We start from the raw sequence: 17,864 nt of genomic DNA, 5'->3' as shown, positions 1-17,864 counted from the left end.
GGCTCTCTGCCCTTGCTAAGTTAATTTTCTACCAAAGAGAGATACTAAATGTAAGAAATAAGTAAATGGTATGTTAAAACTTACTGAGTCTCTCAGGAAAAAATGTAGAGCAGGAATGGGCATGCACGTTGAGGTACTAAATCTGGGAAGTACCTGGCCAGGGAAGGTGTCATTTGGAGGTGAGACTTGAAAGAAGACTTGAAGGAGGTGAAGGCGTCATTCATCCAAATAGATGTCTGGGGCAAGGATACACTTGGCAGAGGGACCAGGCTGGAGTAGTAGCCCCAGGGTTGGAACGTATCTGATATGTTGGAGAAGCAGCAAGGGAACCAATGTGGTTAGAAGGGAAGGAGGAGAGTGGGGGCCAGATTGCCTTAGCCAAAGAGGCATTGGAAGGGCTTGACTCTAGAGTAAAATGGGGAGCCCTGAACTGCTCTACCCAAATTTTCAGGGAGATTGTTCTTTGTTTAGCTGAGATGACAGGAAGACAAGGACAGAAATAGGGGCTACTGTGGTGACCAAGGGGAGATACTGATGCTCAAAGGGATGGGTGGTATCAGTGGGGGCAGTGTGGATGGGCAATTCTAGATACATTTGAATGTAAGGCCAATAGGATTTCCTGATGGAGGGGATGTGGGGTGTGAGGGAATGAGTAGCTAAAGCTGCCCCCAAAGTTTTTTTCTGAGCAACCGAAGAATGTAGTTGCAGTCAGCTAATGTGGTGAGGGGGTGTGGTGAGGTTACAGCTGGTGGTGGGGAAAGATGGTCAGGAGCCTGGTTGGGAACATGTTGAGGTTGAAGTGCCTATTAGAGCTCCATGGCTGATGTTGATTAGGAAGCTGAACATACTATACAACTCTGGACTTTGGATAGAAGTCTGGACTGTAGATATAAAATTGGGAGTGGTTGGTACCTAGATGGGTGGGATTCTCAATGGAGGGAGACTGGAAATAACATAGAGGTTGAGGGGCTGAGCCCTTGAACGTAAGTCAGGGAGAAGACGAGCCAGCAAAGGAGCCTAGGGACGAGTGGCCACTGTCGTGCACGGAAACCAAGAGCACAGTGCCTGGAAATGGAAGCCAAGTGAGGAAAGCATCCTGAGGAAGTGAGAGTGACCAAATAACTGTGGTAGGCTGAGTAAGATGAGTTCACTGTGAGACTGATCAACTTGGAGTCATGTGTAGTCTCCATGGGAGCAGTTTGGGAGAGGAATTGCAAAACATGAATACAGACAATTCTTTGGAGGAGTTTTGGTACAAAAGAAAGAAAGTGGGGTGGTGACTGCTAAGGGAATTGAGTGGGATTGAGAGAACTTTTTCCTTTTAACTATGAGAAATAAGATGGTCAAATAAAGAATGTGAAGGGTGTAGGAGGGAGAGGGCAGAAGTGCTGATCCTCTGTTCTCGAACAGCCAAGAGGAGATAGAATCTGGTGCCAGAGTTGGAGCTGACTTTAGGCAGACTTGTGCGTGGACAGGAGGAAGGCAGATGCCATGGTGAGGAGACCAGGACACAATGCCGTGAGTCTGGGAGTTCTTTCCTGCATTTATTTTCTGAGGGGAAGAGGAAGCAAGATAGCCATCTTAGGACGGGGTGTGAGGGAGACAGGATTAATTTAAGAAAGTTACCCAGTTGAACTCTTCCCAGAGTTTTACATTTTCCTTTCTAGTTTAGTGAACTTACTTTGTTAACAGTTCTGTAAATTTTAAAAGAACAATCTTGAGTCATCAATTTTCCCGTTATAACTTGCTATTGAGGGCTTCCCTGGTGCTCTGATAGTAAAGAATCTGCCCGCATTGCAGAAGACCTGAGTTTGATCCCTGGGTCGGAAAGATTCTTCTGGAGAAGGTCATGGCAATCCACTCCAGTATTTTTGCCTGGGAAATCCCATGGACAGAGCAGCCTGGTGGGCTATAGTCCATGGGGTTGCAAAGAGTCAGTCATGATTAAGTGACTAACACTTATGGACTGGATACAATTAGCAGTAGAGCAAAAGCTTAGGACCTGAGTGCTCACTGAGGTTAAAATGACAGAGTAGAAACCTCTGCCTGAGGACTCCTGTACCAGGTAGGCTTCAGGAAATGTTAGCTAGCTTCCTGTTTCCCTTCCAGAGAACTGGGGCTGAGAAGGCTGCCCTTCTGGACTCCACCCTCCTGAGCTCAGTGAGCAAACTTGAGCAGAGTGCCTACTGAGAATCAGTAGTTTACTTCCACAGGGCAAAATACCCAAATTAATTATTGATGCCTGAAGTTCTGATTCCTTAAGCTGATCACCAGCAGGTGGTAAGGAAAAAATATATCAGTCCTTTGTGAACCCTGAAGTGCTGCATAGGTAAGGTATTACCTTAAGGAGCCCTGTAAAGAAATGTGAAGAACCATTCAGACCCTGGGCTGCTTTTGTACACACACATGGAGTGAAGCAGCTATGAGAGGAAATTAATATTCACATTTAAAAAGTTGGGGAGGGGGTCAGAGACATAGAAAGGGTTTGAGTTATGCCAGAGGTAGGAGAGGAGCCACAGTTCACCACTAGGTAGGTGGGACTTTACTGCCTGGAGAATAACAGTGAAGCAGGAATGAAAAGATGTACAGCTTAATTTTACAGAGGAGAAAAGACAATCCCACCAAGGGTAAGTGCGGCCTCCGATTGGAAGATAGAGGGCACTGGGGAGGGAATCCCCAACTCTACCGGGCTGGCTTCTTGCTGTTTAAATCTCAGCCCCAAACATCAGGTAAGAGAAACCTTTCCTGACCTGCCCAGATAAAGGAGCCCAGTCACTCTCATTTCTTACTAACCTTGTTGTTCTAGCACTTTGCATACTACATAAGCAATGTGGGAAAATACTAAGATGAAGTCTTAATATCCAACAGAGTTGTGCTATGATATATAATAGTTCACTAAATATATAGAACTTACCTTGTTCTTTTAGCACTTTGCAGCATTCTCATCTATTAAAAGTACTTGTGGATGTCCAAGCTCTTCAAAGGTTTGATTTGAGTTACTTACCACTGTCCTGCTCTAGAACAGGACCTGTACTTAGTAGGTGCTCAAAGTGAAAGTGAAGTCACTCAGTCATGTCCGACTCTTTGCAACCCTGTGGACTGTAGCCCACCAGGCTCCTCTCTCCATGGGATTCTCCAGGCAAGAATACTGGAGTGGGTTGCTATTTCCTTCTCCAGGGGATCTTCCCGACCCAGGGATTGAACCCAGGTCTCCCGCATTGCAGGCAGATGCTTTAACCTCTGAGCCACCAGGGAAGAACAAAGATTTGACCAAAAAAGAAAAAGACCCTAAAACAAATATATTTTAATACTTTTATTAAAAAAAAAAAAAAAAACAGAAAAATCCACCAAAACCCAGTTTCAGGTTAATATTTTAGACTTTAAGAAAGGAGGAGGATTTTAAAGTTTTGTTTTTTATCTAAAAATGCATTCCTGATTTCCAGATAACTCATGCAAAATCATAGTGATATTGAATAAAAAGACCTTTTAACCAGGAGTACAAATTGGATTGTTTGATTTGAAGCAATTCTGATCCCTGTATCCCATTTTGAAAGATATTTGAAAAGACCTTGAAGCCACAGACAAAGTTTATTTGAAAACATAGTTTAAAATTGCACAAATATAAATACAATTTAATAATGTGAAAAAGGGGAAGGCATGCTTCCAGTAAGTACAAAAATACTACCTTAATCTTGGTACTTTGCAAATTATAAGCCAACAGAGTAAATTAAACACATCAATCAATATGATAAGAGATTTTTATGGTAGTAATTTTATTTCAAAGAGCAATGCAGGGAAATACTAAGATGAAGTCTTAATACCCAGCAGAGTTGTGCTATGATATGTAATATTTCATTAAATATACAGATACATTGTCATGTAGTATGCCAATAAATTTAACGCCCCCACCCCTACTGCCATTAATTTACTATAGGTCACTTAATTTGGGTTGGTTTTAATTTAAAAGCTCAATGTAAACATTTAAGGTTAATTTTTTTCTGTTATCTATTGAGGTTAAAAATGAAATCCCAAGATTTTAAACATAATTGAGCATGATAAGGAAGCATCACAGAAGAATTTGTCTCAGTATTTTAGATTAGATATGCAATATTCATAGATATACAAAATATATAGAAACATCTTTTCTAAATAGTTAATAAATGCTTGTTATAGTTTGTAAAAAGTTTCAGGTTTATTTTCAACAAATGTAAACAAAGTTGGGAAATGAAATTGAAGAGGGTTTGGGTTAGATGATGTGGGGGGAATTGAAAATAGTAAAATTTAGGTTTGCTCTTTCTTTTATCTACTGGTAACATGTTCAATCATGAACATCTTTCTCATGTAGCACAGTTCCTTTGTGGTATTTTTATGTATCTCAGTGAAAAGGCCAAACTACCCCAGTGAATGTGTATATTCCTTCCATTTCCTTCTCTAAGAAAGAAAACCCCACATTTTATGGTAAGTAAACTGCCTCATTCTTTATTTTCCATCTTATTATTTTGAGTGCAGGTTTCTGAAAGCGTTCCAATAAGCCTGTCAGGTTTTGCTGTGACGCTCTACAACAAGAGTTCTGTGTTGGAGAGCAGTCCTAAGAAAACAGTTCTGAGACTGGGGGACTTATTTCCAGAGTGTGCTATTTTGGTATTTCTGCAGAGGGTGCAGGTAGTGGAAACTTTATTCAAGGCAAAGTACCACATGCGAGGAGAGTTTGTGAAGTCACACACTTTAGTTTTCTGGTTTTTTTCCCTCCTCTTAACTGTTTAACGCTTCCACACAGTGGTCTTGGAGCTCACCTGCACGTGTGTGGGGATGTACGGGGATATGAAGTGGTGACCAAGCTGGCACTAACGTAGGATACCGCTATTGTCTGACTGAGCTTTGCCCCCTCCACTTCTGGTCTCCTTGTCCTTAATTTTCCTTAAAGCAGGCGTCACAGAAAGTCAGTGAGAAGACTTTAGAGTTGGTTCTGAGTGACTATGAAGTCACCTCATCAACCTTGAATGTCAGTGTGTTTACACAGATTGACCATGTCCAGTTTCTTAAGGGATGTGGCCCCAAGTAGCTCACTTACCATACGAACAGGGCTGTGGTGAGGACAGTGGTGTGATAGATGCCCCACTCACTATGTGTGACCTTTGTGGAAATTAAGACCCTGTGTCCACTTTGCCTTATGACGGTTTTCACACGCCTGACATTACCCTGACCTCCCCACCTTATTAAGAATGTCAGCATTTCTAACTTAGAAAAAACTTGAAATGCACTCTTAACTCAGAACTGTGCTGAGGCAATCAATATGCTTTTTGTTTAGTAGCATTCAGACATGTGGATTTTGTTTTGGGTCTGTTGTACCTCAACTGCTTTTTAAAAACTGTTTGGATGTCTAAATATCTGGTTTCCTTACAGCATTAGTTTGGCGCTGGCTGCAACACTGCACTGCATAAACCAGCTGTGTGACTCTCTAAAGTTTGGTGTAATAGCATGAGAACCACCTCAAGGATAGGATACTAAAGGTAGAAAAACTCGTGGAACACAAAGTTCATGAAAATGCTCCCTTGTTCAGAAGCAAGGAAAGATAAGCTAACCTATGAGACTTAATCATGCACAGGGTAAATTTACATTCAGTAAAGTTATCTTGCATGCTTTGGTTAATATTCGAGTAGGCAGACTTTGCAAGTACTAATGCATGCGTTATCTTGGTACCTGAGGTTATATGTTTTACTTTTTAAAAACTGCCTTTTTACAAACCTTATGCCAGAGTTCAGATAGCTACAAACACTCTTAAAAAATATATAGATCTATCTACTTCTTAGTTCAAACAGTTTATTTTCAACCAGTTCTATAAATACTGAAATAAGGAAATTGTGCAGTAAAATCTGGCGAGGGAATACATTTGAAATTACTTTTACAAAGTTGAAACCATGCATGTGCATGTATAATAATTCCTAAAACAGGAGGCCTCAAGAAGATGGCACACAAACGAAGCCTTCAAAACACCCTGTTACTAGAATGCTTCTAGAAGCATTTCGAGCAATAAAAACCACCACCATAGCAACAACGTACAGTCCAGTTTTGTGCAACTGATTCAGGGACAAATGAGGGACACAAAATGATCATTTTGCTTTTTCTGTTTCTGAGGCACTCACAAAGTTTATGGTACAGAGTTTGGGAGCTCCTGTTAATAAGTAGGACTAACTACAGTTGTATTCAAGTCTTGCTTGTATAGCACAAATATACTAGAAAGACTTATATTAATGACTAGACATAGACCTAAGATTTAACATAGTAGTTCCCATAAAAGAGAATTAAGCAGTTCTCTTTAATAACAGAGACAGAACTATTATGTTAAAGAAAGAGGAAAGCAGCATAAAATTGAAAGTGAGTGGGTCCTGGACATTCCAACCCAGTTAACTGTCACAAATTTGCCGTTCTAGTTGGAACACAGATTGGCTGAGAAAGCACACCTCAGTTTTCTACTAAATATTTCCTGGTGGATAAGATCTGCCTTTTTTTTCAAGGAGTCATGGGGATTGAGTGGGAGAAAGCAAAAGGAATGATGGCTCAATGTGATAAGCCTCTTATCTCTCCTTTTCTCTACTCCTCCTCTGCCTCACTGGGAAGGTACAGGAGCACATGGAAATGGCTCAGCAGACACAGTTATAACATTTTGAAATTCAGCAGTGATCACTGGCCATCTCTGCATTTTCATCCTATTTACTAGTGAAACTGGTTCTTGAAAGTCACATTTATGAAATGGAGTGGTCATTCTAGTAAAATATTACCATTCTAAGAGATCTTAGGCTATTTATTACTCAGCAACCCCCCAAAAATGTACTCAAAGCCTTCCTAGAGTACCTCAGAAGGTAACCCAAAACACCTATCTTTTCAAATGGAAAGAGAAATTTGAGTGACAATTTTAGTCATGAAGATAAGATGCAAAAATCAGTTCTGCCTTAAATGTGTCAACAGTTAAAAAATAGGTGTATACAATAAACACTGATCTGAAATGTTGCTACTTAAAATTTTTGGTGCTCTGATTTCTACAAACTTTCACTTGCTTTCCAGCAACTGTTTTTACTTAATTTTGTTAAAAAGTATCATCATATAAACAAACTTATTTATAAAACAGACTCACATATTTTGAAAATAAGTTTATGGTTACCAAAGAGGGAAACATGTCAGGAAGGACAAATTAGGAGTTTATAATTAAAACACACAATGTAAAATAACCAACAAGGACCTACTGGATTGTACAGGGAACTCTACTCAATATTTTGTAATGTTATATGGGAAAAGAATCTGGAAAAGAATGAGTGTGTGTATTATATATATTGTGAAATTGGTATATACATACATATATATGTGTATACATATATATATGTGTGTGTGTATATATAACCCTATATATAGGGTTGTGTGTGTGTGTGTGTATATATATATATATATATATATATATATATAGGCAACCCACTCCAGTATTCTTGTCAGGGAAATCCCACAGACATAGGAGCCTGGCAGGCTACATCTCATGGGGTCACAAAGAGTCGGACATGATATAGCAAATGAACAACAATATATATATAACTGAATCACTATGCTGTACACTTGAAACTAACTCAGCATTGTAAATCAACTATATACTCCAATAAAATGTTTAAGATGTATCACTAAAGGAAGATATTCTATGCTCTTGGATTAGAAGAATCAATATTGTTAAAATGGCCATACTACCCAAAGCAATCTACAAATTTAATGTGATTAATCAAATTTAATTAAATTTGATTTAAATTCAATCCCTATCAAATTACCCATGACATTATTCATAGAACTAGAACAAATAATCCTAAGATTTATATGGAGCCATAAAAGACTCAGAGTTGCCAAAGCATACTCAGGAAAAAGAACAAAGCCAGGAGGCATAACCCTCCCAGACTTCAGATGATACTACAAAGCTAGAGTAATCAAAACATCATGGTACTAGAACAAAAACAGACATAGGGATCAATGGAACAGAACAGAGAGCCCAGAAATAAACCCACACACCTACAGTTAATTAATCTTCAACAAAGGAGGCAAGAATGTAAAACAGAAAAAAGACTCCAACAAGTATTGTTGGGAAATCTGGGCTGCTGCATGTAAAAATCAATGAAATCAGAACACATCCTCTCACCATGCACAAATAAACTCAAAATGGCTTAAATGTAAGTAAGACATAACATAAAACTCCTAGAAGAGAACATAGATAAAACATTCTCTAACATAAATTATAGCAATACTTTATGTCATTCTCCCATGGCAGTAGAAATAAAAGCAAAAATTAACAGATGGGTTCTAATCAAACTTATAAGCTTTTGCATAGCAAAGGAAACCACAAACAAACAGAAAAAACCTACAGGCTGAGAGAAAATATTTGCAAGTGATGTGACCAACATGGGTTTAATTTCCAAGATATAGAAACAGCTCATACAACTCAACAATTAAAAAACAACCCAGATGGAAAGTGAGCAGAAAATCTAAATAGATGTTTCTTCAAAGATGACACCCAAATGACCAATAGGCACATGAAAAGATGCTCAACATTGCTAATCATTAGATAAATTCAAAACTATAATGAATACAACTTCACACAGGTTAGAATGGCCATCATTTAAGAAATCTACAAATAACAAATGCTGGAGAAGGTGTGGAGAAAAGGGAGGCCTACTACACTGTTGGTGGGAATGTAAGTTGGTATAGTAACTATGGATAATGGTACGGAGGTTTCTCAAAACACTAAAAATAGTTACCATATGATCCAGCAATCCAGTACTCCTGGGCATATATCTGGAAAAAACTATAATTCAAAAAGATACATGCACCCCTATGTTCATAGCAGCACCATTCACAATAGCCAAGACATGGAAACAACTTAAACATCCATCAACAGAGGAATGAATAAAGAAGACGTGGTGCACGCGCACACATACACACACATATATATATGGAATATTACTTAGCCACGAAAAGAATGAAATTGGGTCATTTGTGAAGACCTAGATGGACTTCAGAGAGTGAAGTAAGAAAGAGAAAAACAAGTGTCATATATTAATGTATATATGTGGGATCTGAAAAAATTGGTATAGACAATCTTATTTACAAAGCAGAAACAGAGGCAGAGACACAGATGCAGAGAACAAGTGTATGGATACCAAAGGGGAAAGTGGGGGTGGGATGAATTGGAAGATTGGAATTGACATATATGCAACGATTATACTATGTATAAAATAGATAACTAATGAGAACCTGCTGTATAGCTCAGGAACTCTACTAAATGCTCTGTGGTGACCTAAGTAGGAAGGAAATTGAAAAAAGAGGGGATATATGTGTATATATATAGCTGATTCACCTTGCTGTACAGTAGAAACTAACAACATTGCAAAGCAACTATACTCCAATAAAAATTTTTTTAAAAGATGTGCATATATGTAGTGGAATACTATGCAACAATAAAAAAGAATGAAATAATGCCATTTGCAGCAACACACATGGATATAGAGATGAAGTGAAATAAGTAAAAATGAGAAATAAATCTATTATATGTGGAATCTAAAATATGATACAAGGTGGGGGGATGGAATAGTTAGAGAGTTTGGGACTGATGTACACACTGCTGTATTTACCATGGATAACCAATAGGGGCCCACTGTATAGCACAGGGAACTCTTCTCAATATTATGTAACAACCTAAATGGGAAAAGAGTTTGAAAAAGAATAGATACATGTGTATATTTAACTGAATCACCCTTGTATACACCTGAAACTGTAACACTGGTAATCAACTATACTCCAATATACAATGAATAGTTTTATAAAAAGTTGAAAGAAAATATGACACAAATGAACATATCTACATACCAGAAACAGACCTACATAGGGAGATCAGATTTGTGGTTGCCAAGGGGTAAGAGGGGTCGGAGAAGGCAATGGCAACCCACTCCAGTACTCTTGCCTGGAAAATCCCATGGACAGAGCCTGGTAGGCTACAGTCCATGGGGTCACTAAGAGTCGGACACAACTGAGTGACTTCACTTTCACTTTTCACTTTCATGCTTTGGAGAAGGAAATGGCAACCCACTCCAGTGTTCTTGCCTGGAGAATCCCAGGGACGGGGGAGCCTGGTGGGCTGCCGTCGATGGGGTCGCACAGAGTTGGACACGACTGAAGTGACTTAGCAGCAGCAGCAAGAGGGGTGGGGGAGGGATGAATTAGGTTAGCAGGTGCAAAATATTATATATAGAATGCATAAACAACAAGGTCCTACTGTATAGCATAGGGAAATATATTTAATAACCTGTGGTAAACCATAATGGCAAAGAATACAAAGAGAACTTATATACATGTATAACAATCACTTTGCTGTATAGCAGAAACTAACAACATTGCAAATCAACTATGTCAATTAAAAATATTGAAAAACTTTGTGTCCTCTAACACAACTCTTTGAAGTTACTTTGTATTCCAAAAACAAAATAAAACTTGGGCTGCAAAATCTGCCACCACATAGGAAAAATCAAAAATCAAAATATCCCACGTTTACCCTGTTTTCAGGCTTTGTTACCGATTTCATGCAGGTAGCGCCAGCAAGGCTAAGAAAACAGCCTATCTTTATTGCAAGTTCAGTTGACTATTGAAAGTATAGAATGACTTCATAAATAGAACACCTGTAAAGTTTGTCCTAATGGTCTATGATGGATGCAAGTCAGCTGACCAGTGATGCACAGGGATTGAGAGGATAAGCATGCACAGAAGGGATGCTACTCCATCAGGGATACTCAAGCAGGCATCTGTCACGGACTGGAGTTTGGCGCCAAGAGTCCATTCCAGGCCGAGTTTCTAAGATTCTAAAACTCTACAGAATACCAGGTATTCTTTAGAAAGTATTACTGAGCTCTGTTTTGCTTCTCAGACTGCAGGGAAGGAGGCCAACCCTGGGTTGGGACTCCTGCCCAACAGTGAATGCCCTAGTGCCTCTGTCTCTTGCTGGCCAGATGGAGGCATCACCTAGCCCAGGTAGGCTTTGACATGAAGATAAAAGTCTGGCACCACCACAGGCCCACAACTCTTTGTCTTTATAAACTAGGCTAGGTTATGATATGTGGAAGCCTCAAGTGCTTATGGTTTCGTGTGTCCTTGGGATCCCTTCCTACCCTGGAGACTTCTGACATAACAGAAGAGAGCATTTCTACCTGTATCTCAAGAGTTTGATGTCTTAGCATGTGGGTACATTTCCTCTCTCATCTTCCAGCAGAAGCTAACTCCCTAGTCAATTAAATTCTTGAACCAAATGCTGGTTGTTGTGTTTTTTTTTTTTTTTTGTGGTAACTATAATCATGAATGTATCTGATCTGATCTGATTAGTAACCAAAGAACATGAGGAAAAAAGATGGGCTTGGATTGCTTTGGGGAAGATTCTAGAAGAAGGACAGAGACACAGTGAAGACGAAAAGGGCCACTTAACCAGGACAAATTACTCAAATTGGACATCAGTGAATTTATATTTTGGTTAGCATTTTGCAAACAATTTTTCTAAATCTTTAAAAAATGACGTCTTTCCAAATAATCACCAAAGCCCTAACAGGCACAAAACACTCTGAAGAACTGAGTGGACTATAGCCAATTACATAAAACACTACTGCCAGCAGAAAATTCCTGATGCTTGATACATGTTCAAAGTGAAAGCCACGCATGCATCTTTCATATTAAACCACTGACGTTCAGCTCAAAGACACTGATCTACTATTATTTAGAATGCAAAAGGGTGAGCAGGGCAGATTATTATGGAACTAAGAATACACATAATTTTAAGGGAAGGATGTATTTATCACTCAAGAAATACTATTTAAAATATTAACAGTTTAAAAGGAACATTAACTGTGAATGGCAGTTAGAAAGCAAGGAAAATATGACATTTAAGCAAGTTAATGTTAACTCAATAGAAATCACATCATCATCAAACTTTCTGTAGAGAATTTGTGAATGCTATCTTATCTTTTGCTTACGTTCATACAGAGTCCCAGAAAAGCATGTGAATAAGATCTGTGTTTGACATATTTACACCTATGTCTTATCTGCTTTAAGAAAAAACACTCCTTCAAAACCCTATGCTATGAAAAACTATTTTCAGGAATTTTTATTTGGTCCGTTAATCTAACAAGGCTGAGTTCTCAAATCTTTCACCCCCAAGTTAAAAATTGGAGCAACAAAACAAAACTCCAGCAAGGCATAAATAAGATAGTAAAGTGCATATATACAATCCCAGAAAAGTTTTGATTGGGAAGAGCAAAAATTTCTAGTGCAAAAACTGCTTTTGCCGGCAAAGCTCCCTCTCTGAAATCAAAGGGCTACAGTAAAACTTAAAATTGGAACGTGTTTAAGCAATGCCTCTTTTCAGTCAAGAGTTAATATGTGTGCATGCACCTTGGCCCAGACTATATTCAACCTGGTAAAAGGGGGGAATTTCAGAGGACAGTTCAGAAACAGAATTTCCTGACCCAAGGCACTGCTTTCTCCAGGTGCCCATAAGCAAGTTCCTTAGATGTGTCATCAGCTGCAAGTGGACACTTGGAAAAACCCCAAGGAACATACGTGCACTGTGCTCATGGCTTGTGAAGCGTATTCAAACACGGTCACTTTATCTTGGTTTTGTCTTGTGTCTCTCCGTTCTTTCGAGCCCAAACTTGACTCTATGCAACGTTTTGTGCTTTTTGTATTTGAACAGAGACTGGGCATTGTCTGTGGGAATTCCCTTGGGTTATATCACCATGGCCTTTTGAACATCCGTTTTTATCCTTTTTTTTGGAATTCATAATAAAATAGTTTTGCATTTCTCAGTACAATTACACAGGTGAAGGGTTTTCCCCCCTTTTCCTTCAAGGATCCAAGTTGAAAGCTCTTAGGAGGACATCCAGGTCACCGAGATTAGCCGCCTGGAAGAGTTCCGGCTGGTCCATGAGAGAAAGGGCAATTCTAAGGGCAGCCCAGATATTCCCAGAGATTGCCGGATGAGGGACCTGCTGCTGATTCCTGCTCTTTCTTTGCAAACTGAGGGCAGTGAGAAAATTGCTGACCGCTTCTCTAAGAGGATAAAAAAACAGACATTTAAAAATTCAACAGATTTCAGAGTTAGCCAACTTAGAAGTAAGATAAAAATGAATTATCATCTTGGTCTAATGTCCAAAACCACCTCTTTGGTGTTTTGGATCATGAGGTGAACAGCTTTCTGATTCTCTCACTATTCCTTTGTGAAGTCATTGTTAAACATAGTGAATCAGAAAGAAGGAAAGTAAACTTTGTTTTAGGTATGTCACGTGAGACAGTTAGAACCATTGCTAACTCATTAATGCATTTGATTTTCCCCTTGCTCCAGGAATGGCCTGATGACTTAATACCTTTGCAGATATGATCTGTATAAACAGAGGAGGCATCTGACCTTACTCTGAAACTACGTAGTTTAGCTCTTCTCATTAGTTTAACTTTTCTCAAAATTGGAGGCAGCCAGGGTTCAGTTGAGTTTGAGTTTCAAAGCAGCTGGCTATTTAGCCTTAGGCAAATTTCTTCTCTACGTCTTAGTGTCCCCAGCTGAATAAAAGTCATTTAAGAACCTTGTTGTGAGGTGTAGCTGAATCATTTATGTGAAAGCTCTATCATTAAGTTAGGTCAACAGCTCTCCATGTGTGCTCTGGGGAACTCAGGATCAGTGAGGTCAAAATTATTTTTATAATACTACTGAGATGTCATTTTACAGCTTCATTCTCATTTCCTCATGAATATACAATGGAGTTTTCCAGTGACTTTTATGATGTGTGATATCCCAATAGACTGAACGCAGAAGCAGAGGTAAGAATGTCTTCTATAAGCAAGATATTAAAGAAATTTGCAAGAGCCACTCTTTTCAGTAAACAGCTTGTCTGGGGGAAATTTTTTTGGTAAAATATATAATTTATATAAACATGTAATTGGTTTATTATTTTTAAATGAATCTCTTCAACTTTTCTCAATTTCTAATATGGTAAATAATGATAGGTATAACCCACATAAACAAAAGCCCCTTCAGATTCTCAATAATTGTTAAAAGTGTAAAGGGGTCCCAAGAACAAAAAGTCTGTGACCCGCTTAGTCAGATGCTGTCCAAAGGCCTAGCTCCTGTGGCCCATGACCCTGTTTCTGTTGCTTGGGTGCCCGCTATACTTCCTGGAACTGCCCTCTTCGGTTTGCCAAGAATGACGCCTCTTTAACTTGTTTCTTCTTTACTCTTCTTAAAAGCTTTTCACACTTTTGATCTCATTTAGTCCTACAAGGTAGTCACTGGTAAGCATCCTAAGAAACCATAAGGAAAGCATGGCTGGATTTCTGATTCCAGCGCACATGATTCAGGCATTTGGCATCGACACTGCTTGGCTCAGACGGTAAAGAATCCACCTGCAATATGGGAGATCTGGGTTCAATTCCTGGGTTGGGAAGATCCCCTGGAGGAGGGCATGGCTACTCACTCCAGTATTTTTGTCTGGAGAATCCCCTTGGACAGAGGAGCCTGGGGGGCTATGGTCCAGGGGGTCGCAAAAAGTCAGACACAACTGAGCGACTAAATGCACACATGTTGTTAGATCTGTCCAGAAGTAAAGGGCACTGGATGTAGCAATTTGGATAATGGAAGGGAGTGGGTGTTTTCTCATCACCCCTCTTCTGGATTTCTTGTGATCAAGCAAGAGAGGAAGATTTATAACAGAGGCACAAGGAACGTTTACTTTGGAGGCACTTTCTGGCTTCCTCGGCACAGCTCAAATGATGATGACTCCATTTACTCTCATAATCCTAGGCCTGTAAGGACTCTGGGGGAGAAAGATGCTAGAATGCCCTCCTGCACAGGCTGCTCCCGCCCCAGTGTGTAGCAGTGGTCTCTGAGGGCCATGGAGGGTAACAGCCTAGAAGAGTCTAGCCTTAGCCTGTTGGCCTCATCAAGCAACTCTAGGTTTTTCTCATGAAGACAGTCTAAGCTTGTCCCCCAGCTTAAGGACTCAGAGGCCTTTGGGGAACTCAGAAGATCGTACATGTACAAGTATGAACGGTTCCAAATGGTACACACACATATGTATGTATAAGTTAAAATTGTTTTAAATGTTATGATTAAGAAAAAGCACATTCATTTAAAAGCATTCTTCACTTTATAGTAGGTTTCCCTCATTACTAAGAATAAAAACATTGCTATCAAAGGGGATGAGATTTATGTTTTTAATTAAAATGGGGTCCTCACTTTCAAATGGCTCCTTCCCAGGTGGCTCAGTGGTAAAGAATCTGCCTGCAGGACAGGAGATGCGGGTTTGATCCCTGGGTCAGGAAGATCCCCTTGAGAAGGAAATGGCAACCCTCTCTAGTATTCTTGCCTGGAGAATCCCATGGACAGAGGGGCCTGGCAGGCTAAGGTCCAGGGGGTCGCAAAGAGTTGGACACAACTTAGTGACTGAACAATCCAGCCCTCACTTTTGAAAAGGTTAAGATTTTTTAGTCTAAGTTCTACTTTGAATCTCCTACTGACAAAACGTGAGTATTTTAAGCTCTGCCTCAGTTTCATACCAACAATTTCCTCTTGTTATTTCAGCTGTATACAGTATGAGGAGAGTGCTTGCCTTTCAGTCTTTATAGAACATCTGAGATGGGAAACAGCACAGGGTACAGGGCCATACACAGACACCTGCGTCCTTGAGGGAGATGTTAGTTTCAAGACCAGGGATATGGACAAATTGGCACCAGCTCTTGGCTTTTTTCTGGGCCACATCTCTATTGAGGGTTGTTACTTCCTAAGGAGACCTAATTATAATGCAAGCGAAACTTGTTTTTAGAATGCATTTAAGCTTACGGTCTTTTTTCTCAGGAAAATGCAAGATGTTTATTATTTCACAAGATTTCCCATATACTAAAAAGACCCACAAAGTATAGTCAAAACACTTTGCTGTTTGAAAGAATGCTCAAACTACCGCACAATTGCACTCATCTCACACGCTAGTAAAGTAATGCTCAAAATTCTCCAAGCCAGGCTTCAGCAATACATGAACCATGAACTTCCTGATGTTCAAGCTGGTTTTAGAAAAGGCAGAGGAACCAGAGATCAAATTGCCAACATCTGCTGGATCACTGAAAAAGCAAGAGAGTTCCAGAAAAACATCTATGTCTGCTTTATTGACTATGCCAAAGCCTTTGACTGTGTGCATCACTATAAACTGTGGAAAATTCTGAAAGAGATGGGAATACCAGACCACCTGACCTGCCTCTTGAGAAACCTATATGCAGGTCAGGAAGCAAAAGTTAGAACTGGACATGGAACAACAGACTGGTTCCAAATAGGAAAAGGAGTATGTGAAGGCTGTATATTGTCACCCTGCTTATTTACCTTATATGCAGAGGACATCATGCGAAATGCTGGACTGGAAGAAGCACAAGCTGGAATCAAGACTGCCAGGAGAAATATCAATAACCTCAGATATGCAGATGACACCACCTTTATGGCAGAAAGTGAAGAACTAAAGAACCTCTTCATGAAAGTGAAAGAGGAGAGTGAAAAAGTTGGCTTAAAGCTCAACATTCAGAAAATGAAGATCATGGCATCTGGTCCCATCACTTCATGGCAAATAGATGGGGAAAGAGTGGAGACAGTGGCTGACTTTATTTTTTTGGGCTCCAAAATCACTGCCGATTGCAGCCATGAAATTAAAAGACACTTACTCTTTGGAAGGAAAGTTATAACCAACCTAGACAGCATATTAAAAAGCAGAGACATTACTTTGTCAACAAAGGTCCATCTAGTCAAGCTGTGGTTTTTCCAGTGGTCATGTATGGATGTGAGAGTTGGACTATAAAGAAAGCTGAGTGCCGAAGAATTAATGCTTTTGAACTGTGGTGTTGGAGAAGACTCTTGAGAGCCCCTTGGACTGCAAGGAGATCCAACCAGTCCATCCTAAAGGAGATCAGTCCTGGGTGTTCATTGGAAGGACTGATGTTGAAGCTGAAACTCCAATACTTTGGCCACCTGATACAAAGAGCTGACTCATTTGAAAAGACCCCGATGCTGGGAAAGATTGAGGGCAGGAGGAGAAGGGGACAACAGAGGATGAGATGGTTGGATGGCATCACCGACTCGATGGACATGGGTTGGGTGGACTCCAGGAGTTGGTGAGGGACAGGGAGGCCTGGCATGCTGCAATTCATGGGGTCGCAGAGTTGGACATGACTGAGTGACTGAACTGAACTGAACTGATGCTGAAGCTGAAGCTCCAATACTTTGGCTACCTGATGTGAAAAAGTGATTCATTGGAAAAGACCCTGGTGCTGGGAAAGGTTGAAGGTGGGATGAGAAGGGGATCACAGAGGATGAGATGGTTGGATGGAATCACTGACTCGATGGACATAAGTTTGAGTAAGCTCTGGGGGATAGTGAAGGACAGGGAAGCCTGGCGTGCTGCAGTCCATGGGGTCGCAAAGAGTCAGACACAACTGAGCGCTAGAACTGAACTGAACCAATCAAAACGGACCAATTTAGCAAACAAGAATACAGGATGCACAATTAAATCTGAATTTCAGATAATAATTTTCATTATTAAGTATGTAACATGCAATATTTGGGAAATGCTTCTCTAAAAACATACTCATGTTTATCTGAGATTCAAATTTAGCTGGGCATTCTACATTTTATCTGGAAACCCTAAAACTGACCTGTTCTTTACAGGAGACTTTATGCTTGAGATTAAAAATTCACACCTCAGCAAAGTTTGTCCATTTCTACCTCTTATGGATTTTCATGGCCTCCTGCAAATAGCTGCCCTACTGTGAATGCCAAG

At 39.9% G+C, this 17,864-nt stretch overlaps 1 protein-coding gene across 14 annotated transcripts in view; it reads right to left on the bottom strand.

The window, feature by feature from the left end:
• The window catches only part of PEX5L (peroxisomal biogenesis factor 5 like), a 353,835-nt gene that overhangs the window by 32,932 nt on the left and 303,039 nt on the right, over window positions 1-17,864 (bottom strand). For 9 of the 14 annotated variants that reach the window (XM_024989943.2, XM_059885023.1, XM_005201648.5 and 6 more), the window contains one exon: window positions 3,570-13,110. The exons of the other annotated variants lie outside the window; for them this stretch is intronic. In XM_024989943.2, coding sequence (XP_024845711.1) covers window positions 12,906-13,110 — 205 coding nt within the window. In that variant the 3' untranslated portion in view covers window positions 3,570-12,905. Of the gene's footprint in view, window positions 1-3,569; window positions 13,111-17,864 lie in introns of those variants that run through there. 14 annotated transcript variants of the gene reach the window in all.

This window comes from Bos taurus, chromosome 1, assembly GCF_002263795.3.
Source record: "Bos taurus isolate L1 Dominette 01449 registration number 42190680 breed Hereford chromosome 1, ARS-UCD2.0, whole genome shotgun sequence".
In the NCBI taxonomy this organism is placed as follows: Eukaryota; Metazoa; Chordata; class Mammalia; order Artiodactyla; family Bovidae; genus Bos; species Bos taurus.
The sequence above is the reverse complement of the archived record's forward strand: the minus strand, read 5'-3'. Positions and strand labels throughout refer to the sequence as shown.